Raw genomic sequence first — 25,213 nt, 5'->3', positions numbered from 1 at the left:
AATTAGTGTAAATGTTAGAAAATAAATCTTGTTTATCACATTAGACTCCATTCAGATTTGGTTTTGCCTTTTTTAAGGTGAGAAAAGAATCTTTCTATATCATTACCATTCAGTCAGTTTTATAAAGTACTGAACATTTACGAATATAATCTAAGCATATAAACTGTGGCACATTGTGTCCATTAATTAAATTAAATTACATATTTATTCTTGTAATTCTGTAATGTGATCTGGGAAGCTTTGTTTGAAAGCTATGGGCATAAGAAACAGAGCAGCACGGAGGCAGTCGATCACTCATGCTTGAGCTAGGCTTTTAGTAATGCACCAGTTCCGCAGTGACATGAGCTTGCATCTGGATGGGAATACCCTGCTGGAAAAAGTTACCTATTTGCTTGACACCTCAGAGTGAAGGACCTCAAAAATTTCTGGGGTATTTCTGAAAAATCTTTCAATAACGAAAACTTTAACCTTAAAAAAAATAAAGCAATCCAACATACATGGGTCTGAAAAGTATTATATTTACTAGGAATGAACTAATGAGGAAAGCAGTAATTTCATGCACATTTTAACACAACAATATCCTCTTATTTCAGCATGGTCCATTACTTAAAAATGCAGACATATTAATTAACATTAACCTGAAAAAAGAAACGAGAGAAAGTAATGTCGTCTCCTTGTGTAATATTAACGCTAAGCTCTTTACAACCCATTAATACATTTCTCTGGAGCACCAGGATCACTAGCAAAAATAAATAATTTTGTAAGTATGTATTCTTTTCCATGAGAAGTCACTTACTGCAGGGATCATTTCTTCATGGACTGGTAGCATCTGTTCAGAACCAGAAAACCATCCAAGCAATCTATAGCAATGCCAAAGGCAAGATAGCTTCCTTGCTTGTCTTTTTTGCAACATAGGAAAATAAAGCTCAGATTCTGAGCTTTATTTTTTTATTTTTGTATTCTTTAGGCACAAATTAGTGCAGATATGATTTTAGTACAGTTCTTGCAATGCAGGAATTTGGCAATGCCTAAAGTAGGCAAACTTGCACCTTAAATTTCCAAGAAATTTCATTTCCAAAACACTTCAAGTCTATTTAGATGTGCTGGCTGTTTTAACATATGTGTCTGTGAGATGATGTGAGAAGCCTAAATTTTATTTCAAATGTCAGCTGCCCAATAATTACTATAAAGTACCTGGAATGCAGATTTTTTCCGAGGCTCTTCCTCTTCCTTTTTTTCCTCTTCCTCTTCCTCTTCACTATCCGTCTCAAACAAATAATAATCTCCACTTCTGACCACTAAGTGAAACAAAATATTTTCTTATTTTTTTAAAAAGTTCTCTTCTGAACTGCCCCAAGACCTATGAACAGTCAGCCAGTCATTCAAGAATTCATAATCAGGAGAGGTGAAAACAGAGAAGAAAGAGAAACGAATAGGTATCAGGCAACTTATTTGATGTTAGTCTGTGTGATACTCTGGGCATGAATTAGAACTATACAAACACTATACTTAGGAAAACATCACCATGAGAAGAAAATGGAATGGCAAAATGTAAAGAAAAAGCTTGAAGTACATCAAGTTACTAAGTTAAATATTTTCGAAAAAATGACAGTTAAATCTAAATGAATTAAGAATTGATGGTTACTTGAGCAAGTAAAAAAAGCCCAGCGGGTAAGTAAATGAATTTACATAAACAGTACCACTGGACAAAAAATACAGAACTGCTTTTAAATGCTAAAGTATCCTTTAAACTTCACAATGGGATAGTATTATTTATTGTTTTCTTCAAACTTTTAAGCTTTGATGAGGTAATGGAAAACCTTGGTTTGTTTAAAACAAATCACTTGGATACTAGTAACATGATCACAAATGAGTTTCAATTTTTTGCCCATGGATTCAGAAAGAATCTGAAACCTTGAAACAATAAAGATGCACAGTGAATAAGCTAGGCCTTATATCCTTGAACAGAACCAATGTTTTTATTTCTCAAACAGTAACACGCCTATATAAATGAACAAGGGAAACAAAAGAAATGAAAAATAAGATAATAAGCAAGAGGAAAATCAAAATCGTAGCATAACATTCAGCAGTGAAGACTGGTAAATAATTTTCCACATTAAAGCTGAAATGGTTACTTAGATGAAACGTCACACAATCTGGATATATGGAGCAATACATGTTTGTAATATAGGTGCATTTAACCCTCATTATAGGTTTCTAGAAAATTAACAGTAGCCTTAATTCTATTCAATCATACCTTCAATTCTGTACAGATCCTTTGCACCTAGGTGGCCACAAATATCTATAGCAGGAACCTCAAGGCAAGCCCACTGTGAAATTTGCCAGAACTCCATTAGATCATAACTTCAGTATCTAAAATTCCCTCACAGAGAATATAATGCGCATAGAAGTATGACTTTCAACATCAATGAAACCCCTACAGAGGGACAGAGAGTCCACTTCAGCAGTTCTAATTGCTAAACTGTGGTTAAAAAAAAAAAAAAAAAGAGGCTTGGAACTTTTTTCGTTCAAGTTTAAGTTAATTATTTGGTATAGGCCCTTCTAAGAATGTCCATTTAAAATATATTAAAGAGATGTATGTATTTTATGAGCCAATAGTCTGCAGTTCTCTTTCAGAAAAAAATATGTCATCTTGATCTATGGAAATTGTCCACACGAAAGATCAGCAGGATGAGGTCTGACATCTAGGGGAATCACATATTGTATTGCAGTTCTCTAAAGTCTCAGAGTAGCATCCAGTCAGACTTGGAGCCCCTGAGACAGAAGAAAACATACAGAAAATGATCTCCCTCCAAAACGCTTAGGTTAAAGTATATCCAAGGGAGCACCCTAATGTAGCAATTACACTTCCTTTACAACAGCATTTCAACTAAAGCGGGAGGTATGATTGAATAGCAATAATGCGCTCTTGTGCACATCAATATGGTATAAGAAGCATGTTAGTAACCTATAGGGATTATTAAAGAGACCAAATTTTACTAGTAAAATAATTCATGGCCAGACTGGACTCAGGAGTCCCCTTTCTTACTGCACAAAGGGACTTTCTCCTACTGAGAACAGGGACTTGCAGGCTTTCCTTGTGGTATGAGATGGAGGAGGCAGGAGGGGAGTCCTGCAGAAGTTATTTTAATAACACCTCCTTGTATCCAGAGGGAAAGAGCTCCCCAGAACCCCCCTGTGCTTTGTCTTTACCGCTCCAACAAACACAACTCTTGTGCCCCGGCAGAAGCCAAGGACCTCTGAGTAGGTGGCCCTGGCTCCTGCTGATCTTTGTGGGGCTCTGTATCTAATCCACAAGCACAGAAGGAATTGTATCTCCCTGCAAGGAGAGTCAATGAGAAAACCCTCAGGCATGTTTCCCAAAAGAACTACTCAGTCCCCAGATTATATCTTTACTTCCTATGTTATACAACATGAGGCATCTTTCAGCAGAATAACTTAAAACTAGTGCTAAAATATGACAATAATAATCTAAATTAACAAATAGCAGAACTGGTATAAAACTCAAAGCTTCAGCAACCCAGCTCCTCAACAGCATATATACAACCACAATCAAAAACCCATTTATAAAAGAAGAAACAGCCATGTACGGCAGAATGCTACAGAGTTAGAGCAGAGTGTTTCAAAAGCATAGACCTTAGATGGGGAATATCAGTCTATTTCCAGTTTGTGAGCCTGTGAACATCTACTGTAACTGCCATGTTTTAGTGAATGTGAAAGTAAGCCACATGGCAGGCAATCACTGTTTGCAGGATCAGGGTCTATGATGTTTCCCACAAGGTTTTGCATTATTGCAATAAATAATGCCAAGAATGCTCACTGCTTACATATCAAAATGCAAGTCGCCTACTAAGAACGTTACATAATGAGGGTGAAATGAGTGAGAACCAAAGTCCATGTCTCTCTTTGAGCAGTTCTTACTACAAAACCTGTGGTGAATAAACAAGAGACCATATCCCATTCCTTTAAAGTCACTATAGCCTGAAATTCTGCAGTAAAAACTCACAAATCATAGTTTTGATCTTTTATCATTGTTTTCTGAATGAAACTACATGAAAAGAAGCTTGTTTTCATAAGGCTTTTGAAAAAGGATAGGTCTCTCAAAAGTGGCAACGTGTCATTTAGAAAAATAAAAATAGAGGCATAGTCTACTTGTGACTTGATAGAAATAAGCATATGAGATTCTGTTAAATACTATTGGCAAATATATACCCTGGAGTTACAAATAGATACACACAGATAAAGAAAGGAGTAGGTAGATGTGTAAAAATATCACTGGGAGTAACTCTTGTTATACTAACTGACCAGGCAAAATATACACGTTCATATTCTACTCTGATCAGTGATATACACTTGAATATTTATATAATTTCCAGTAGTTGTTAAATAGTTCATAGCTGATTTCCTTGATCAAAGATGCAATACACAGACATCAGCTTTGAGATTACGATGCAGTCTACTCAGCTTTTGGTTTCACCCAATTCGTAAAGTAGGGAAGAACTCTATTCTGTACCTGGATTGGGCTACAAATTAATTAAAATATCATAATGCAATAATGAGATGAATAATCCACACTAATAATTTCTTGTGCACAAGGCTGAACATATGTTTGCTCTCAGATAAACACAAAAAAGTGGAAATAACAGAATAACTGGCATCAACAGCATGTTAAAATTTGATCAGAGATCAAGCTGAACACTGCACTGCCTAGTCCTGGGAATAGTCTTGCTGCCTTACTCTGGTACTCAGATTTCTACAGTTCACTGTAGAATGTCTGATGAATGGCAAAAAAAAAAAAAGCTATATGATGTGTGTATATGCAAAAGAAATTATGACTAATGTTAGAATGTATTGGTAAACCTTTGCCTTCACATTTTTAAGTACATTTATTGTACTTTGCAGCATGGGGGCGTTGAGACTTCTGAGGCCAAGATAGATTCTTTTTGGCACTTGTTTTTATTTGATTTGATATCTTCATAAGAATGTACAAAGTACCACGAGCGATGCTTCCAACATACACAAATTCAAAATATGGTTAAACGCGGTCCTTGAAGATTCGGAAGCTGAAATCACTTACTGAAATGAACAAGCCTTCTATCAAGTCACAATCATAAAATCAGGCATAAAACAAACAGGTCATGGGAACGCCTTCATTCTGGTCAAGGATATAAGGGTTAAATCCACATATTTGTAAGATGATTGAGAAAACCTACTGGAAGCATGATCAACCCAAGGCCGCCACCACAGCTTTTTTTTGCCCTTGGCTTTCTCTTTGTCTGCTTCTCCTAAAATAAAATACGTCCAAATATTAATTTTACAAAATGAGAAACATATTTCTTACAGTGCTTAATCATTTTTCATTTCTCTCAAAAAAGCACATCAGATGTTAGAACTACTGAATACATTCTATAGAAAAATCATTCAGAAGTATGACTGCAAAGTACAAATGCTCTAATTCACCCAGCAGTTAAAACACGATTCTAGTCTAAAATAATGAAAAAGTGCAGTTTTGTGTTTTAAAACACACACTCACACTTGACTGTAATTTCAAGAAAAAAAATACTCTGAAAACAGATAAATTCTGAGTATTATAAGAAACAATGTTCACTATCCATATATGCATTACCAACTAACCATTTCTGTGTATTTTTTCCATTAGAATACGGAAAAAGAAACAAAAAGCTACTTATGCAATTATATTTATACTTCATTCAACATTTTTAAACAGATGCTATAAACTTGATTTGGCAATAACTTTAATAAATGGTGAACGGAAACTAAAATTTCTGAATTCAATTACTTGGTTTTCAGTTCCCTGGAAGATAAGGAATATCATATTGGACAGAAACACACTGGTCATCATATTCAGTCCCCATATGACCCATACAGAAATGCATCCTCCCCATCCTATCTACTATCCCTAAAAATCCTCTGACATTTCAGGTTCCAAAAATTTAAATCCATAAGCGTTGTTTCCTACTTAGCTGGTGCTGGAAATGTGGCACAAGATAGGTATTATTTTATCTGTTCCCATGTTTCAAACAACATTAAAAAGTGTACAAATATTTCAGTGACTGAAAAAAAGGACCTCATCACATTCAAAAATGTTGCTGGAAAAATGTAAATGCTACCTAATGGTAACACCGTGGATTATAAATAAATACTGCTCCAAAAAAACTCTACTGCTATTCAGCTCTTCACTAACAACCCAAAGTCATCCAAAAGTAACTTCAAAGCAAACCATTGTCCCCAAAAACTTCTTGCAGTACAAAACCCCATAATATTTTGGCTGACTCGAGCTCTAAACTGATATTCAGCTAATAATCTTGTCACATGATGCCAGTTTTGAAGAGCAGTTTCTCATTTGCCCAGCTATTGGGCCTACTAGGTTTTCAGAGCTGAATTGCAAATTCCAGCACATTTGTGGTATTACAACTGCTAACAGTACCTTCATCATCTTCCTCAGAAACCTTCTGAAGGTCTTGCCCTTCTGATGACTCCTGGTTCATGCTCAGCATTCTCTCTTTACCCTTTTTATATTTTTGCTGCCTGGCTTTGATGCGATCCATTCTAGGAAAAAAAAAACCGTATTAGACTGGGGTCTTCAATCCTTTTGACCCACTCCGAAAAACAGCTGTTAAACACATCCACACGCACATGCACTCCAGCATTTTTAAAGGAAACACCCATTCCATATTGGCATTAATCTTGCCCTTAAAAATAAGGAGTTAAATAGCTCTGAAAGGGCTGGCTATGAGGGTCAAGCCTAGAGGGTTGCTGTTGAGAACCTTACTTGCTTCTCCTAAACTAACTTCTTATTTTAAAGAAGAAGAAATTGCAGCCAGGAGGTACAATGCAGAAAATGAAGTTCTGAGAAAAAAGGAGTTCTGCCTAATGCAATTGTTTTCTGGAAACTTGCCAGTACGAATCAGGCATCTGGCTGCTCCTACACTTCTTGTGCTACATCTTCAACCCTTAAGCTTGCATATGTCCCACATATCTGGAACTGCAGGAAACTTAAATTGTTTCAGTTTTGTCCAGATGTAGCCCACCTTCAATTCTCTTTCTCACCAGCCTGTAAGCACTTGGCACAATCTGGTCTTTTAAGACTTCTAAGATTTCACATTTTGTAAAACAGGAACAAGAAAATTGAAAGCAACAGTAATAAATTATTTGACTACAATTGGGTTGGAGGCAAATGAATCACTAATTGTAGTGATCAAAATGCATTTAAATACTTTTTTTAATCTGATCATTTGTTAGGGAAGAAAACACCTTTCCTCTTAGGTAGTTACTTTTATTGTAATTGAGTGGGTGATTAGTTTTCTTTCCCTATTATTCCTTTCCCTACCCTTACTTTCTCCATTCATTCAACTGCTGCCGAAGTGTCTCCATGTCTGTCAAGCCAACCTGGTTGTTCAAAACTTCTTGCTGTGCTGACAGTTTACTTCATCCCAACCAGCCTAAACTGTGTGAAGTACTGACACACACACTATTGACTGCAATAAAATAAGCACCCTTAACTTCCCTATTGTTGAAGTCAGATATTCTGCAAGCCTAAACCAACCACTTTTATAGAAACACAGACTAGCTCTATTGCTGTTGTAAGGACTATCATCTCCTTGATCTCAAACACTGTAGAATTAACAGAAAAGATGACTCCCAGGACAGGCACTTCTTGTCAATTAGGATAAGAATGATTCAAGCACAGAGTAGCACCAGCAACAAAAACAGCCTGTGGAAACCCTACAGCCCAGAGAGTAGCACCAGCTCAAAACATCTTATGGGAAGCGTCAGGCACACAGGTAGGTAGGAAAGGCCTCTACAGCCTTCAGACATTTCTTCTGTTACGCAGGCACGGAGGGAGCTGTTGGGAGCAGGCTTTGATGTTTGGTTAGGAAGCAGTTATGACTTATCGTGCATGGTGATGGAAGGGCTTTGAAAGCTTTCTGCAGTTACAGAAGAAGCAGGAGGTGGCGTGGCTTACTGGCTGTTCAAAGAAAAAGGCTCTCCAGGCCAGTTAAACTGAATAAATGCTTTTCAGTGAAGGTAAAATGTATACAGTTTGTATCCAAACACCAGGGAGGAACTACAAACTAAACAGAAGGAACAGGCATGCAGCAAGTTTTACCAGGAATACAGCTACACAGAACAAAATCCTAATAAAGGCGAATTCAATGAGAATATCGCCAACCACTGCAGCAGGGCCAGGATGTTACTCAAGTTCCTTAGTCCTCAGTGATTTTAAGCTATTTAGCTGATACTTAACTACACCCTCCCTAGCTAGGCCCCTTGCTGCTCGTATTTCTGTTTTTTTTAAACACAATTCCTGTGTTTTAGGCTCCCATTTTTTAAACAATCTAGGCTTGCAACCTTCAAGCGGGACAGGGTTAACATGGCACCCTGTTATTGGTAGTCTGCCCACCCTTTTCATGAGTTTCACAGGGAGATTTGCATTTGACTGTCCTTTTTCCTACTTTTCTGAGAGATGGGGAAAGACAATGTGGGAGAATAGCAGGGTAACTATTAGAAAGAAAGACAGAGGAAAAAAAGCCTTTTTTTCAGTTCCTCTTCATTGCATGCATTCATACTACACAAAATAGGATAACCCAAAACCACAAAATGACCTGGACCTCCAACAGAAAACAAAACGAAGCACCCATACCATCCCTTAAAGAGAAAGGCTATATGTTACATTGATATGACACTAAAGCGTGAAACAATTAAACGCTGATCTTGTTAACTTGTCATCATTAGACTTGAAAGGTTTGAAAGAGCCTTCAGAATGAACAGCGATGTTCACACCTTCTATTTTTTCTGTAGAAAATGTCTGTTTCTGTTACAATCTCAGGCTCACTCCAGAGTAGGTGAGTCAGTACATTCCATTGTGGTTTTTGATGTCAACCTCACAGCCTTCGGTCCTAGAAATGCAATTTTATTTCTAAATGAAAGTTTAGATTCTACAGCACATTTTGGGAAAAGATGGATCTACAACTACATAACGTTGGGATACCTCAGATTTCTGAATTCCCAGTGCAGATTTTTTGTAATCATCAAATCTGATGCTTTTGATGAAAAGTCAAATCAGCATTTCTATAAAAGAAGGGGCTAGATAAAAATCATAATCAACGAAATACATATACATACGCATATATAAAAATTACATACTGTCTCTTCAGTTGATCCATTGATTTTTTTTCCTCTTCAATTCTTGCCTTTACAGCCTTGACAATTGTAGCCTGAAAAAGCTCAGCACCCCTACAGCAGAAATGAGGGCATAAAGGAGGAAAAGAGGAGATAAAATACTGAATGTTTCTAAGTTTCCTTTACGCTAGCTAATCACAGAGAACCGCTCCCTCTGTACACTACTTCATCTGCATCAAACAGAACTATTCCAAGACTGAAAGGAACAATCAGTGAATCTGGAATAATAATTTGTGTACAGTAATCATTTCATTTCGAGATTTCCGGCCAAATGTTGTGATCCCTACACAGTCTTCTAGTTCCTCTAGCCACTATTTGGGGATTTGAGTTTCCAGACCTCAGGAACTTAGAACACTGACAGGCTTAAGGCTGAGTCTGGACTTCTTGCACACATCCAGGATTTTATCTTTATAGACATTTCAGCATTGTAACCATCGCACCCCTCTGTCCCAGGCCCCTGGCAGCTGTGAGCAAAGCTGGGCTTTATCCAAGACCATGATGAGCACAGCCTCAGCTTCACTTTCACCATCTGAACGCTACAGTGCTTTCTATCTGATGACACAAATCACTGAGAAAGTTTCCGGTCTGCCAAAAGAATTTCCAACTCTATCTCACTAAAATGTAATTGACTCAGTGATTTGGATGGCCAGATCGCTGGGTCATTTCTTCATTATTCACTCATTTGCTACCTCTCTCAAAGAAGTAGAATAGATTTGAAGCCTTTTTTTAAATCAGGAATTTAATAGGAACATCCATAGGTTTCAGAAGTCTACTTTTCATTAATTTTTCAACTATCTTTTCTGTGAAATTAGTGATTCTTCCATGTAATTTCCAGGATGATCAGAATGACATTTTTTCAAAGGAATTTGATCAAGACTGGCCATCATTTCTGTCCCAAAGTATGGCAGTTAAGTACAACAAAGAATGACACACACGTTCTCTTTAGCAACTTGATGACTCCTGAATTCCTGTGAACTGAACTCTTGGAAACTGACTCCAGAGCCTCATCACTGTTGTTCAGATCACAATTTAATCTTGTTTGGATAAGGATTTTGTATTTCACAATATTAACTAAAGACAGACTGAGACCATACTGTCTGAATCCAAATCTGACCTTCTCCATAATCCAAGTAACTTCAAAACTTGGGTTTTAGCAAGCCAAGTAGTCAGCAAAAAATTTCAATTTTATCACTATATTTATATAATCCTTTTTCCTGTAAAATCTAGGAACTTCCCAGCCATTAGTATGTTTATCTCTACAAAGCTCCTTAGCCAGTATGTCTCCACTTTTGCTGTTGGAGAACTGAAGCCTGGGTAGGTTCAGTAGCTTACTCAGAGATACAAAACAAAACTTGAAGTAGGAACTAAACACGTTTCTTAAAACCTAGCCCAGTGCCAGTTACATTAGTCTGCTCTTTCCTTCCGGATACAAACTTTCCGATACAGGAAACACTTTGATACCCATGATTTTGGGCTATTTTTGCTGTCAACGGAGCATAATAACTGAGTTTTATGAGATACAAAAATGCAGCACCCAGCAGTCTTGCGCATCGGCAGCGATATGCACCCTGGAGCAGAAACACTGAGAGAGGTAATACACGTCTGAAGCGCAGATCTTTTATTGGCTCTATTACAGCAGGGAATTTTGTTCAGTATGGACAGCTAAATGTAACTCCTTTTTAAAGGAATCCTTGAAGGGGGAAGGAGAGGGAAGATAAAAAAGACTTCCTTTCAGGAGATGCAAGCCAAGTTTTGCCCTCAAGCACAGACACCGAAGTTAATGTGCTTTGTGCATATATTTCTCTGGAGGGGGAAAAAATACCATGATATATTTAATCTGACAAAAGCAAGTAAGTGCTTCAGAAATCTTCCTGAAATTAAAATCAGATTAAAATCAAATTAAAATTTCAGATCAAATCAAATTAAAATTTCATTCCTGATCTGCCTTCTTAGTGAAAATCAGAAGAATGGTCGTGCTAATGATAACTCTGAGTGGATGCTTGTAGGAGAGCATAAGCAATAGACAAAGTGACACTTCCCTGCCATAGTCAGAGTTCAGTGATCTGACACTCAGGGTGTCCCCAAGCCAGATGTCATAACTTTTCTGCATTTCTCCTCATGTGACATTTCTGAAGTCGCTATTGTCTCAAACTGACTCTGACAGTAGAGTGTTTTCTCTCCAAGACTTAGAAATTTTGGCATTCGCTCCCATACATATCGAGAGAATGCTGCAACCTACATCCACTTTCCCAGGTTTTAATAAAGGCAATGAGACCAGCAGATGGTGTTTGGTAGGTACGGATGGTTTGACTTTGCATCAGATTCTCAATTAATTTGTTTTCTCATGTGTCCCATGTAAGGTTTGGGTTTGCAATTATTAATTTAGCATGGATTGCTTAATTTAATGTTAGAGGTCTAGACTCTTTTGGTAGTATCATAAAAAAACCAAGCAAGGTAGCAATGAGAGATTCGAGCTGTTTAATTTAATTTTTTAAAACTGAATGTTACCTTGATGCCAGGATCTGTGAAGCTTTTATATCAGCAACCACATGCAGGAAGTAGTAACTCATGAAGACTCTTCTTTGTAGCAACAGGAAAGCAAAACATATGCTGTCCCAGATGATTCCTGCTTCACCACTGGGCAGTTTACAATCTAGATTGCCACTTGCTGGAAAAATACACCATCAGCATCAGGACTGCTGCATTAAATATTTCTTTATAGTGCTTAATCAATTAAATGAACTTAGCCTTTAAAGCATTTAATGAGGTCTTTTAATTTTTTTCTTAAGAAAATTGACATGCCTTTCCATTTAAAGTATCCTATATTTTCTTTTACAACAAGTTGGAAAGTTTCCAATAATTTGATTTTCCATGAAAACTGACAATTCACCAAAAGTGAATCACTTTGCAAACAAATTCCCCCTATTCTAAGAAGTATTTGAAAACAAAGATCAGGAATAAAGGATTTTTCATTAGCCTGAAACCCTTCATTTCAGCATTTTTTGGAATGGCATGTTTCATTTTTCATTTCAAAATGACTTTTTGTCTCTATTTTCTATTAAAAAAACTCAGCGACATGAGAGGGAAGTGTTCTAGATTTGTCAAAATAAAAACTTTCAATTCACTGCCACTACCTAGTATTTTTCTTTCTCCTGTCCACATCTCAGTTCACAGGAATCTTCAAATGTTTTTTTCCATTGCAGAAGAGAGAAAAAAATTTCAAATAAAATATTTGAAACCACAAAACTGCTTCCTTTGGGGTAGGAGGGAGAGGCAAAGAGGAAATCCCGGTCCTCCTAGCCCTACGTTTTGGCTTTGGGTATTTATTTATTTATTCTCTAAAAGCCATTTCACTTGGGGATAACAGAAAATTAAACCTGGGCTTTGTGCAGCTACAAACAAAGCAGGTGTTCTACGCCTTCTGTAGCAGGGAGTGGAAGGACCCAGGGGGCAGACTCTGACTCAAGGCTGGCTTTACCATCGAGGGAGCCACTCTAACAGGTCTGGCAGTTCAAGCTCCAAGAGCTTCCAAGCCTACTGCACCTGCCTTCTGGGGAATCAGAAACCTCTGGCCAAGTGTCTTGCTCCTCCTTCTATTTGGATAATAGAAGAAGCATCGAGCATCATTTATCTGGTGATCCTGCATCATTGCATTTCCTTTCTTGTCCTCTACTCCCCACTTTTCTATGAGGATCAGACACAAAGACTTTAGAAACAGGAATTCAGAACTCTGCTGCAGACTCCCTAAGACGAATCAGTTCCACTTTAAATTCAGTAAAAAAAAACAACCTCAAAAAATTAAGTGTTTTCAAACAATCAACGCAGGATGGCAGGACAAAGTGGTGCCAAATTAGTAGCTCACTGAGCGGTGAAGGGTCTTGCTCTCCAGCCTTCCTTCCTCCCTTCACTCACCTCCATCCACATACATTATCCACTCCTTCCCCATCATCACTATGAACAGCGGTGTACTCATAAAACAAACCACTCAGGCTCACTATTCCTGCTAAAATTACTCACTTTTCCACTGGTTTAGCTTCTTGCCATTTCTGTGAGCTGAACTGGCTTACCCTTCAACTAACTTTTGATTTTGAAGAAATTCTCTATTTATAGAAAACGATGTAGAAAAATGAGCTATACTTACGAATACGGTAGCCTTTAACTGTACAGGCCAGGCTAAATGCCTGAATCAACCAGCAACTATTCTTGATCAGTGATTCAATGTAGCCACATGCCCCTATCTGGAGAGTAAAATAAGTTTCATATAACAAGGGACAGCAGAAACAAAAATAAGAAAAGTCTTGAAACTCTTTACATTACATAAAAATATTGTGATTCCCATTGGCTGTATTATATTTCATTAGTAAAACAGATTAAAAGAATGTGTGTCTTTATCAGTGACACACATCACTTTTAAATAGCAAGAATTTGTTCTTTTGATTATCAGTGAGATAGCAGGTATGCAGCTTTTTGTTTGTGTTTTTGCAGAGAAAGTAATACATCTGGCATGTGATGCAACGTGACAGCTAGGCAACTTTTATAAATCACTGACTTAATCTTGCAAATATACATGGACAAGCTTAACTTAACACACGCGTAGCCCCACTGAATTCCCAAGCATGAAATGAAGCACATATGTAAGCATTTAGAACATTCGCAAATTCAAACCACCCATACATCAATTTTATTTCAGTAGAGTGACTTATATAAATGTAAAAAGAAAAATGCCTGCTCTTTTCAGTCCAGCAGTAAAAATGTTCAAAGGTAGAAAGTGACTGCCAAGAATAAATCTAAATTTATCTTTCATAAACTTTTAAATTACTGGCTTGTCTCAATCACCTATCAGTGCTACTATAAGACTCTGCTCTGAGTAATTGATTGATACAAGAAAACTCTTAATATTTTGCAGAAGTATTTAATAGTCAATTATGACTATATAATTATAAAATATGCGTGATTTCATCTGCAACTTACATGACTTCTAAGGGAAACTGGGATGTAGTTTGTAATTCTTCAGTCAATTTCACTAATTATATCACATATCACATGAAAACTGCATCTGCTATTCGGCTTTAAAATTCTAGTTTTAAGCAAAAGGTTTAATTAAATATGCACTATTTATCCATGATTTATCCATGATTTATCTTTCAGTTCTTACTCATTTCTCAGGCCACTGAGATTTTCTCAGACTTCTAAGGAGAGACTTAACTAGCCCCCGCACTCCACCCCTCAAATTTAGCCCTTTTAAAAGAGCTCATTAGCTTTCACAGAGCTAGACTGAATACACTGGTGCACACTTTCCTATAGCATGTACACATTAGCATTTTCTGGACATGCATTTGCAGTTTCTGAATTAACCCGGAGCCTGCTTTGCACTAGCAGAAGCACTCCTAAAATGAAATCACAAAAGTGCTCAGAGCAGAGGAAAAGCAGCAGTGACTTACCGAGAGAATGTTCTTCATAGTAATCACAAAGACATTGTACGCAATCAGCCAGTCCCAGTAACGCAGAATGCTCCTGATGGGCTTCAATAGCAGGTCTCCACCAAAGAGAAGGAAATAGAAGCAGGCTACCAAGTAGCCCATACAGAATATACTGATCCTTGTGGTTCCGGTTATGAAGATTATAGTAAGCACAACCCAGAAGAGGTAACTAAATATTATCACCTTATACATATCTAAGTAGGACCTGGAAGTAAAAGGAGAAAAAGTTACCAGTTTTTGACTACAAGGCTTTCTTTCCTCCATCAGTGCTAATGGCTGCTCCTCGTACCTACAGCCTGTGTTCTAGTCCCACCTCAGCAGCTGGCCACCTGTTTAAGATTAACACTAAGGTCAGTGGGGCTACCTGGCTCATAAACTCACTTCTAGTTCATTTATGCTTGCTACACCCTGGTCAGAGCACTTTGCAATCTAGCCCCATGTCATAAAATGGGGAAAAATATGTTCTCATCAAACTTCATGCTAGGGTGATATTATCTGGCAACACTACATATGCAAGTTAAAACCTATCTGAGGTCATCTTGTAAGAAGTCTTGGTAATACTGTAGCAAATCTATCTTCAAAAGCAAGCTATAATACTCCATTGCAAACAATGCTGTATTTATTGACGACTTCTAGGGAATTCAGTCTGGTTAAAAGCCCAGCTTTCAAACACAGCTGCTAAAAATATCTTTCTCCAATGGAGATCAACCGTAAAAGTTTTGAGGAGTAAAAGTTTTCTACAGAATGTGAATGTGTTACAATTTACTGAACCACTTGCCAGGATGCTGCAAGACAGAAGCACCTAAAATCTGCCTGGCCTACAATGGGAAATAGCAAGAACGAATTTGGTATTTTCAGATTCTTCAAAATCCTGATTTAATATTCACTCAATGAACTTTCAAATAAGAATTTCTGCCAAAAGAAATACAGAATGCTAGGTATAGCTAAACACTGCAAAACCAACTAAATCTTAGTTTCCCTCAGTTTAGTGTTTTGATTCCAGATGTACTGTGTGTTCAGGGTCTGTTCATATAGGCTGTGAAACTAGATTTGTCAGGAAACCAGGCAGGGAGACAACACTGTAGGAGTATACTTATACCGAAGCCAAACGATACAAGAAGTAAAGTAACTAAATGCACTGTATGAAGCCACATAAAAGGGCCCCTGCTGCTTGATGTTCTCAGGCTCAGAACTTTCTAGGAGTATATATTTATAGTCCTACATTTATAGGCCTGTATTATATATTTTGCTTGCCAAGGCCAACCAGAGAGACTTTTAATGAAAGGTGATGAAAAAGCTCCTTCATGTTTACTTCCCACAGACCATTACAGAAATTCATGGACTACTGCCTGTACAATCTAAAAATTTCATGATTTTAGAGATGCTACGGGTTTTGAGCAATAAGATATTAACCAGTAGTCTAAATATACTAGGCAAATAAAGAAGTGGAAGACATTAGCTGAAAAGATCTTCAATAGCTTAAAATGCACTAGAAACAGTGTTCTCATTGTTTCTGAAAACAAAACAAAACAAGCAAAAACACAAAAACGCCCTACCACAATATTTGGTGTTCCTTTAATAATAATTATTGATGTGTGGGATGGCTAGGAAGAGATCGGCTTTCTGACAGTGTTCTTACAATTGCAATATTTGTCTTGTCTCTGCTGCCAAAACAATGCATCAGCATCTTTTGAGAAAAGCCAAAACCAGAATTGATCTTATCAAATGAACAGGAATATCTTAACACCCTTAAACAGACATGCTTCCAGAAATCAGAGAGAATATGAAAAGGAAGACAATCATTTAGCTACTTTTTCACTATAATGTTAGCCATCTATTACATTCTTTGCAGTTATCTAAACTATTAAATACAACTGTTCTTCTCATTTTCAAAATATGCAGTAAATATAAGAGCACTGGACATCCCTAAACCAAAAAACAGCAAAACAAAGTGAAAAGAAAAGAGATGGCAAGACAACTGTGTCAAGCAACAAATGATGCAGTTGGTTCTTGGAGACATAAATCCTTCTGGTTTAAAAAAAATACAATTACAAGCCCATATATGAAAATGAATCCCAAGGACTTCACTTTGAAGCTGATATCCTACAAACTGGTGTTTGAACCATTAAGGGACGCCTAACCTATGAATATCACTAACCATCTCAGCTACCTCTATGCTGGCCCAAGGACAGCGCCACGCTGAACACGATGGGCAGAACTACACAAGTAGTCTCAGGTACATGAAAATATCCCAGTAAATATACTTCTTGCAGTTGTAATATGCAAATCTCATCTATTTGTCTATTATAGCAGGAAGTTATCTTCCAAGCATCCCCCTAATTTTCATTACTTATTTAGAATAAAATAGGAAGATGAAATGCTGTAAGAGCATGCACAAAGATACGTCTTAGGGAGTTCTCAGCATACTGCCTCTCCAATCACAAGAGGAGGCAAGTGAGTGGAAACTCCATGAGAAAATGCTGTCAAAAAAACTGAGTTATATATAAGCAATTATCTTGACTTCATATTGGGGTCCAGCTGCAGACAGAGCTGGGTCACAGCATTTGCATTCTGCAGTGACAATGCTAGGTTTCTACTGTCCTTGTAAGATGAGGAATCTCTCTTCTTTCCATTTAATCAGTAGAATAAAAATGGGCAAACTGAAGAATATAATACAAATCATAAAAATGTAAAGAAAATATTCTCAGATGAACATCTTCAAAGACTGGCCAAATTCCATGTAGAAAAACAAAAAGTTAGGATGTGAGAAGTTTCAGTTCCTTGCTCTGGAGCTTACAACGCAGCCGTGGGGGACTGAAACACAAAGCCACCTTAGCAGCTAAGAAGACCCTACCTAAACATGGAGAGTTAGGGTGCGTACCCTCTTTTGGGAATCTTCTTTGGAGACAAAAGCAAATGCTTAGTCTTTGATAGCATGTACTGTAATTGTACGCTTTCACTGTAGCCCACATAGATCCTTAGTATAATGCTATGTAAACCTTCCAAACCTCATCTTCCAAGTGGTCTTTAAATCCACATCCAGTCACAGAGAGGAGAGGCCACCCTCGAGATGTAGTGTATTTCACAATACACAACAAAATGTGAGAGTCAGCTGCTTCCCAAGGGGACAGTCCCACTCCCCTTTGCCCCTCAGCTGTGTGCTCCTGCCCCTTTTTTGGCTCTGGCTCTTTGAACTGGTTTAAAGAAGTAAAGTTGCACAAGCCTATTTATTTTGGGGGAGGACAGAGGGAAGGGAAAATTTTCTGCCCGTTCAGCCTATGAACCACCTTACTGCTGGGTGTGACAAGGGCAATGGCCAGCTAGCAGAAATAATGGGAGCATAGCGGTAGGCAAGGAATACAGACAGACTTCTGAGGAAGTTTACCAAGAGCATCAAACTACAGCTCAGTAACGTTAGTTTGAAAACCAAAGAATGCAAAACATATACAGAAATAACCTGAAAGAAGAATGGAAAAAAAAAAAAAACCAAAAACCACTGATAAGACATCTGTGTCATTAGCAGGGCCCAATGATATTCTGGATGACGTTTTAGAAAAATTTACTGTACCACTTTTTTCAAAAACAGGAAGAACAAATTCTCAAGTTCATCCCACCTATCCATCAAAAACTATTGTAACCTCAGATGGCTGTCCGTATCAAATGATCTGCTTTATGTACTAAAGCTTAATGAGTCTTATCATGATAGCTTCAATATTTTATTTCCAGAGGGATTTGTGTGTATTAATTTTTAACTGCAATACAATCAAGCCTGTTGCAAAAAGACTGCTCTAGGTACAGCTGTGTTTCCAGCAGGCTCAGTGATGTGTTTGGCTGTGGGCAGTCTAGTGGCTCAAGTTCTCTGTGTGCTGACACTGAGAAGCCTCGATGCTGCGGTCAATAATCCCTGTCATGGAAGGTGTTTGTCCTCAGTCTGCACTTTGAAATTCAGGGAAAAAACACACTTTCTGTTGACATACTAGCGAGAGATTACTATGCTGTCACACTGACTGACAGCTCAGTGCTTCTTCACACTGGTGGAGCTGTTGTTCTCTCTCTTCATATCCTTCCCTTATCAGCCATCTGTTTTGCTTTGCATGTGGGTCACCACCATTGCATAACCTCAGTGCTCTTCCTGCAGCCCTCTGCCTGATGACTGCCCTCTCCCTCTCCTCCAGGCGTACTAACCCTCTATACTTTTATTCCATTAGCTACCTCTTTACCTCTCTTCCCCCAATTTTTTCATTTTTAACCCTCTTCCCTGTCTACTGGTCCTTTGTTTCTTAGCAGCCTCTGTGACTCTGCATCACAGGCAGTTTCCCCTTCTGATCCCAACATTGCTAATTTCTCCCCAAGCCTCCACCCTTGAAACCTTCTCCTGTAGCTCTCATTTTGGCAGGTTTATTGAGTTTCTCTTTGCTGGCAGCTACATCAATGCTTCTGAAAATTAGCTCCTTTACTGTAATGGACTTCTCCAAATATTTTGTAGTACATCCTGCAGGACTTAGTCCCTACTATTTTTGTCAAGCCCTCTCACAGAACTGATGTTTTCTTCTACTCATTATTTTACCAGCAGTCCTTCTCTCTTGCTTCTAGTTGCTTTAAAAAAAAAAAAACCATATCCAAAGACGTGTTACTTGCTAAGGACCCTTTTTACTAGCAACAAAATGTTTACCTGCTTTATACAAATACGTCATGAAGCCTGTAATGACGGTTTGTAGATCATCCCTCATTAACCTAAACTGGAATAAATGTAGTTCCAAGAAAGGCATTAGAGCTGCTTTTGAGAGACATCTTCTGACTTGCCTGATGATGGTTTCCAGGGTGTCGATATGAAAATAGTTCAGTGATTCACTGCTATTTCTGCTCTTAGGAAGTAATTAATTAGGATCCCAAATTATTTCCCTATCAAAGTCTAGGAGAACGTCTGAAAGTTGCTTGGGAACTGAAATGAGAATTTTTCAACATTCGAAACTGTGGGAAAGAATTATCCTCAGGGACGTCACTTTAAATCCTGTATACTATGCTATACTTTACTATACTATACCTTAAATTCTGTATACTACAATCCTATATACTATAATATAATCCTGTATTCAAAATCCTACTTCTATTCTTAAGCTTTATTTTTGTTGTGACCTTGGGGTCGAGCACATCCGCCCTGAAAAATCCTGAGGGTGGAAAGACCAGATAATTTTAGCAGATCTCTTCCTTAGACTGCATTTATCATTGTTGATTTCACATATTTCTGCAGAAGGAGGAAAATTAAGCATTTGGAGACATGTTCTTTTTCTGCCACTGTTCATATTGTAATAAAAAGCTTTTTAGCCTACTGGAACAGTGACTGCACAGTATCTTATCAAGGGAGTAGACACATCAGAAGGGTGTTTGAGTCCACAGCTGCCACTTGTTTTATATGGCATTGAATACACATTGGGCTTCTCAGAAAACACATGAACACTAAGCAATAATTACTCTGATACTTTGTAATTTACTCATAACCAAGTTGTCTTCATTTATTTGTTTGGTTCTTTCTGACTGACTTTCGGATAAATGCCATTTTTTTCATTTCACCTGCTTGGCTAAGCCTTGAACCAGGTTGCTGTCCATGTGAAGAAATATTTAGACCGTTCCACAGCTTTTGATGCAACATGCAAGAAACATCTATAGACAAAGGCCTTTCAATTCCAAATTGTCTCAAATGGCTGTCAGATACATATATTTTCTTCTGAGATACACCTTCTGTGGATTCTCCAGAGCTTGAGAGTCCTTCTCTTTAAAGATTCATAATCCTCAATAAAAGATTGGAAGTGACCTTAAGAGACTATCCAGCCACTCTCTGGTGCTTCTTTGAAGCAAAAGAGGCATTTAAGATTTCATGTGGGCAGTGCAGTATCTCAAAAATAACACTGTTCAAAGCCTGGGAAAATCTGCATTGAAGGGGCTTGAAGAAAGATCCCATCAAGAAGACAAGATCTGCTAAGCATTTCACATTAAAGACAGGTGTGTTTATACCTATCTGCACGCTATGCAAGAACGTTCTCATTACAATTCCAGGAAGCTGACACTTCAAACAAAGGAAAGAGTTAAAGATTACTTACCCCAGCATCTATAAGAAAAGACACTATGAACAGGAATTTCTTCTGTTCCTGAAATTAATGAGATTTCTATTCATTTGATAGAATTCTCAAACCCTGCTCTCTATCCCTGCTCTGTTTCCTTCTCGGCCTTGTTCTTTTCATTCCCCTTCTCATTTACACAGTATAAAGGTATCACTTGAAACAGTCACACAGATTTCTGTATTTGGCTGTAACAAGTATAAAATTATCACAGCTTATTTGTTCAGTTCATCATTACTAATGGAACTGATTTTCTGGGTTTTTTTATCCTCCACCAACGATATTGCTAATGCCTAAACACAAGCTGTAAACTCTCAGTCAAATGGCTGCATATTGTTAATCATCTATACGCTGGTCTATTTTCTCATGCATGCCAAGTACTGTGTTTGAATGCATATGAAGCCACCAATGACTTCAAGCTGATGCATACCATGCATATGAATCAAAAGACAGAACTTAACCCAAAGAATCGTGGAGAGGCAGCAGGCCAGTTTAGCTTGGACTTCGCTTTCCATTACAAACCTGACTCTGATTCCCGTCCAAAATCTTCAAAGAACCTCCTTTGTGCTGCAGACTTTTCGAGTTGGGTCATTTGGGTATATCTTCTACAGATGACTAAAAATACCTATCGGATTCCAGGGAACTTTGAAAAAGATGCTGAAAGAGATCACTTAGAAAGTAGTGATTTTCTTGCTTCTTTTTCCCTTCTGAAGATAGCCATCAAATATAGCCTCAGCCCTAATGAGTTTTTTCACAATGATATTTTTCTGGACTAAGGTGGGAAAATAAGATCTCTTCTTTCCGCCAGCAACCACATCACCAGTGAGCAAGCATTTCAGAGTGCCTGGTGCAACTGCTGTATTAGTTTCTTGCTAACATGGATACCACAGCAGTGGCAACAAGAAGAACTCAGTCAATCCCCCTACTTACTCCTCTCAGCTAAGCCCTATTTGGCAGATGTCTCTTGAAAGGCATCCCCACTTGATGGAGGTTATGCCTTCTCTCTTTCTTTTAGATTAGCGGATCTGGGGCACTGGGACCACTGTGCAGAGGGGAATATTGCACCCTGCAACCAGAATGGACTATAAATCTCTGGGCAAGGGAGTCAATTGAACACGTTTCAATGGTCTCCTCTTCAAAGCTATTGCAAGATACACTTGGACACCATTTCTAACAGAAACAGAAGGATCAGCAAAAGATCTTAAGAAGGGATTTTGGTGACAACACTTCTCTAGTAAAAAAAAAAAAAAGTTTTTCAGCAAAATTTGAAAAAAAAAGAAGATTTTGCTGGCCATTTGGTTATTCTTTCACACTCAGACTTCTATTGGTAACATGCATTAGCTTTCAAGACAAACATCTAGCTTAGCAAAACACAGTAGCTAATGAACCTTCCTCTTCCTAGTAACCCTCGTAACACTGCAGCAAACCTTTGCAGAGACCTTATACTAAGACTATACCCAGAACTCAGAAAGGCTAAGCTACTCTGTCCCTGCTGAAATATGATCACATAGAAACGGGTTCTTTGTTCAAAGACCAGCTGGAGCAGACTGTTCCAGGCTCTGCCCTCCTTTTTTGTTACTGAACCTCTTAAACAACCTTGTGTGTAATGTTGAGACAACCAGTTGCCCTTTCAAGACACTTTTAAGTTTCTTAGCCCTAGATGGAATAGCAGAAAGTACATTCTCATAGAGTATTATTTTGATTTTAGTTAGAAAACGACCCAGCATGACATGACTGACGACTGTTATGGGATTAAACATCTAGATGAGCATGTTCATGTACATGTAAACATGTACAGTGTGTTATTCACACACGTGTATTCTTGAGGAAGCCAAGGGAGTGATGAAGTCCACCACAGAAGCTGCCCCACAAGACAGGGGCAAATTCATGGAGGGAATTTGCACTTTCAGGCAAATTTCTCACTGAACATCCCTTTGGGGATGGCACCATGGCAGCACTTAGAACAGCCAGCAGTGTTAGAAACGCTCTCTAGATTGTTTCCATCTGGCCTTTTCTAAGGCAGAAGCTAATTACCCAGAAACTATCTTCTGTCTCATACAGTAGCAAAAAGTATGTTATGAGATAGGAACAGATACAAATAACAGCAGTAAAACTGGAAGCTGTGAGAGTTACTTCACACTAGAGAACTTTTCCGAGTGTTTAAGATTCAGCTTTACCGGCAGTGAATGAAGTCAGGAACAGGATTATGCTGGCTAAACGATGATGCCTCGAGATTCATGCAAATTTCCACGTTGTCTCCAGCCATGATTCGTACTGCAGCTTTATTTTCATCCTCAAATGTTTGCCTTTGCAAGGATGCACAGAGCAGCAACATGAAATCATCTAGGAGGATGAAGTAGTTGAATGAAAAATTCAGCCATTAACTGAAGTGTAGAGAGTGGTGGTGACAGGCTATAATGTAGTTACCTGGGTGTTTCCCATACTTTGAATCTATAAGACTGTGCTATTTTCAATGCATTTGACATCAGTTTGACATTTATTATCGCATTTAGATTTTTACCAGTCCTATTCTTTGATGTTTTTTTATTGTGAAAGAAATTGGAAAAGGGAAAAGAATTCATATTTTCTGATCCTACTTCATTAAAAATGGGATATCGAATTTGAAATAGATGGAGAACTTACTAATTCTTTGCTATTTTTTATTACACACACGACCACATTTAGTATTCAATGTCCCACAGAATATGTTAGCTTGCTCCTCAAGAGTAAATAAAAGGCTGGCTTCAAGCTACACAGTACAGATGTATTAAGCAAAAGACATGTAAACACTTCACAACTATGTGCTAAAATACTTACAGACAAGGAAGACAGGATTTGGTTTCACAATGAAGTCTGGAAAGTATAACCACTTTATGATGTTGGAGTTGAAGCTGGCATTACCGCTTCTCCATGGATAGTCTACATGAGAGAAGCACGCAAAAATGCAATCAGTAGTTTATAACAATTACTTCATCCTTCTCTTCTGAATACTTATCAATTTTCCAGCACTTTTCTGTAAAAGCAAGCAGCAATAATTATCCATAAAAGGAAAGTGTCCTTACCTTTACAAGGAGCAGGTGGAATGCCAATACAAAGGAAGTACTGGAACGTAATGATGCATGCCAGAAAACAGCAATACTTTGGCCAGATCTCTGCAATAGCTTTTCTTCTACGTCGATACAATACAGCAATCAACCAGAAGGCATGAATCATGGCATAGAAATCCATTCGTTGACCAATTACATTAACCGACAGAAGAAAACAGGTCTGGAGAAGAGGTAAAGAAAAATAAGCAATAGTCAATATACTATTGCTATTGATCAGTCAGTATCGATAAAATACTATTCTGGATAATGACAGAACTCTTGCACACATGCTGGGGCTGAATGCAAACCAGCTCCTTGCAAATTAACCCACTAAAGCAGTTTGTATTGCTCCATTAGCAAACTCTCTGACCCCACCCCAACCCCCCAAATTTTAGATGCTTTTCTAATAGTGTTGACTGTCCGAATATAGCAGTAAAGCAAGTTTCCATTATGTGATATCTAAAGATACAAAATGGAGAGAGCATTGTTACAGTAGCCTATATGTGAAATGTTTAATTGTTGCCAAGCAAAGCACATATTACACTGCCATATATTTTGATAGCCCTTACAGATGTGAAAAAGAAAAGGAACCACTAAGAATAACAACTAAAGCGTATCCTCATGTGGGAACCAGATGAAAAGGAAAAGGATTTAGACAATGTAACTTCTATTGGCTATAGACAAACCGAGCCAATTGCTGTAAGGCAGCTTTAGTTGTCTACTCTTCTTAAAGCTCTTTATCCCAGAGCATTTCTCTTCTACGGTTCCACTTAAAGTAGTCCCTTCACTCAGTGCCACGAAGCATGTTTTCGAACTTCGTGAATAATTCAGAGCGAATAACTTATCCAATGGACTGCACTGTTTTACTCTTCTCTCTCCTCAAACAGATTAGGATGAGGTTAAATTTATTTCCTGCAGGAAATAACCCGCTGATTACTTTTAATTTTGACGCATTCCTAATCCTCAGATTGGCTGTGAGCAGTTTACTGTTTATCAGTAGCAAGGGCTGGTGGTATTTAATTCTGACTGCACAAATAGGTAAAGAACATCATTATGATTAGATTTGTGGTGTGTTAGCCTAGGAGTTCAACACTTGCTTTCTGAAGAGAGCTTTTGAAATTCGTGAAAAATCCCTGTTTCTACATTTTTGTAAGTACACTTCATGTGTCCGTGAACAGAGGAGGTGAGAACATAGATGAAGTTTGGGGTTTTTTTTTTGAGGCACTCATTCAGCAAGAGCAGCACACATTATTTGAGCCTAAATCCCTTCTACTTTTCATTAGGGCCACTGCTGCTGAAACAGCAC

The 25,213-nt window shown here is 38.0% G+C and overlaps 1 protein-coding gene across 7 annotated transcripts in view; it reads right to left on the bottom strand.

The window, feature by feature from the left end:
- The window catches only part of PIEZO2 (piezo type mechanosensitive ion channel component 2), a 317,797-nt gene that overhangs the window by 43,724 nt on the left and 248,860 nt on the right, over window positions 1-25,213 (bottom strand). For all 7 annotated transcript variants that reach the window (XM_068932155.1, XM_068932160.1, XM_068932156.1 and 4 more), the window contains 10 exons: window positions 23,884-24,088; window positions 23,639-23,740; window positions 22,999-23,164; window positions 14,667-14,910; window positions 13,367-13,463; window positions 11,734-11,893; window positions 9,190-9,279; window positions 6,470-6,591; window positions 5,235-5,306; window positions 1,195-1,298 (listed from right to left, as the gene is read on the bottom strand). In XM_068932155.1, coding sequence (XP_068788256.1) covers window positions 1,195-1,298; window positions 5,235-5,306; window positions 6,470-6,591; window positions 9,190-9,279; window positions 11,734-11,893; window positions 13,367-13,463; window positions 14,667-14,910; window positions 22,999-23,164; window positions 23,639-23,740; window positions 23,884-24,088 — 1,362 coding nt within the window. The remainder of the gene's footprint in view (window positions 1-1,194; window positions 1,299-5,234; window positions 5,307-6,469; window positions 6,592-9,189; window positions 9,280-11,733; window positions 11,894-13,366; window positions 13,464-14,666; window positions 14,911-22,998; window positions 23,165-23,638; window positions 23,741-23,883; window positions 24,089-25,213) is intronic.

The sequence above is a fragment of the Struthio camelus genome, chromosome 2 (genome assembly GCF_040807025.1).
Source record: "Struthio camelus isolate bStrCam1 chromosome 2, bStrCam1.hap1, whole genome shotgun sequence".
In the NCBI taxonomy this organism is placed as follows: domain Eukaryota; kingdom Metazoa; phylum Chordata; class Aves; order Struthioniformes; family Struthionidae; genus Struthio; species Struthio camelus.
This window is presented reverse-complemented; position numbering and strand designations above follow the sequence as displayed.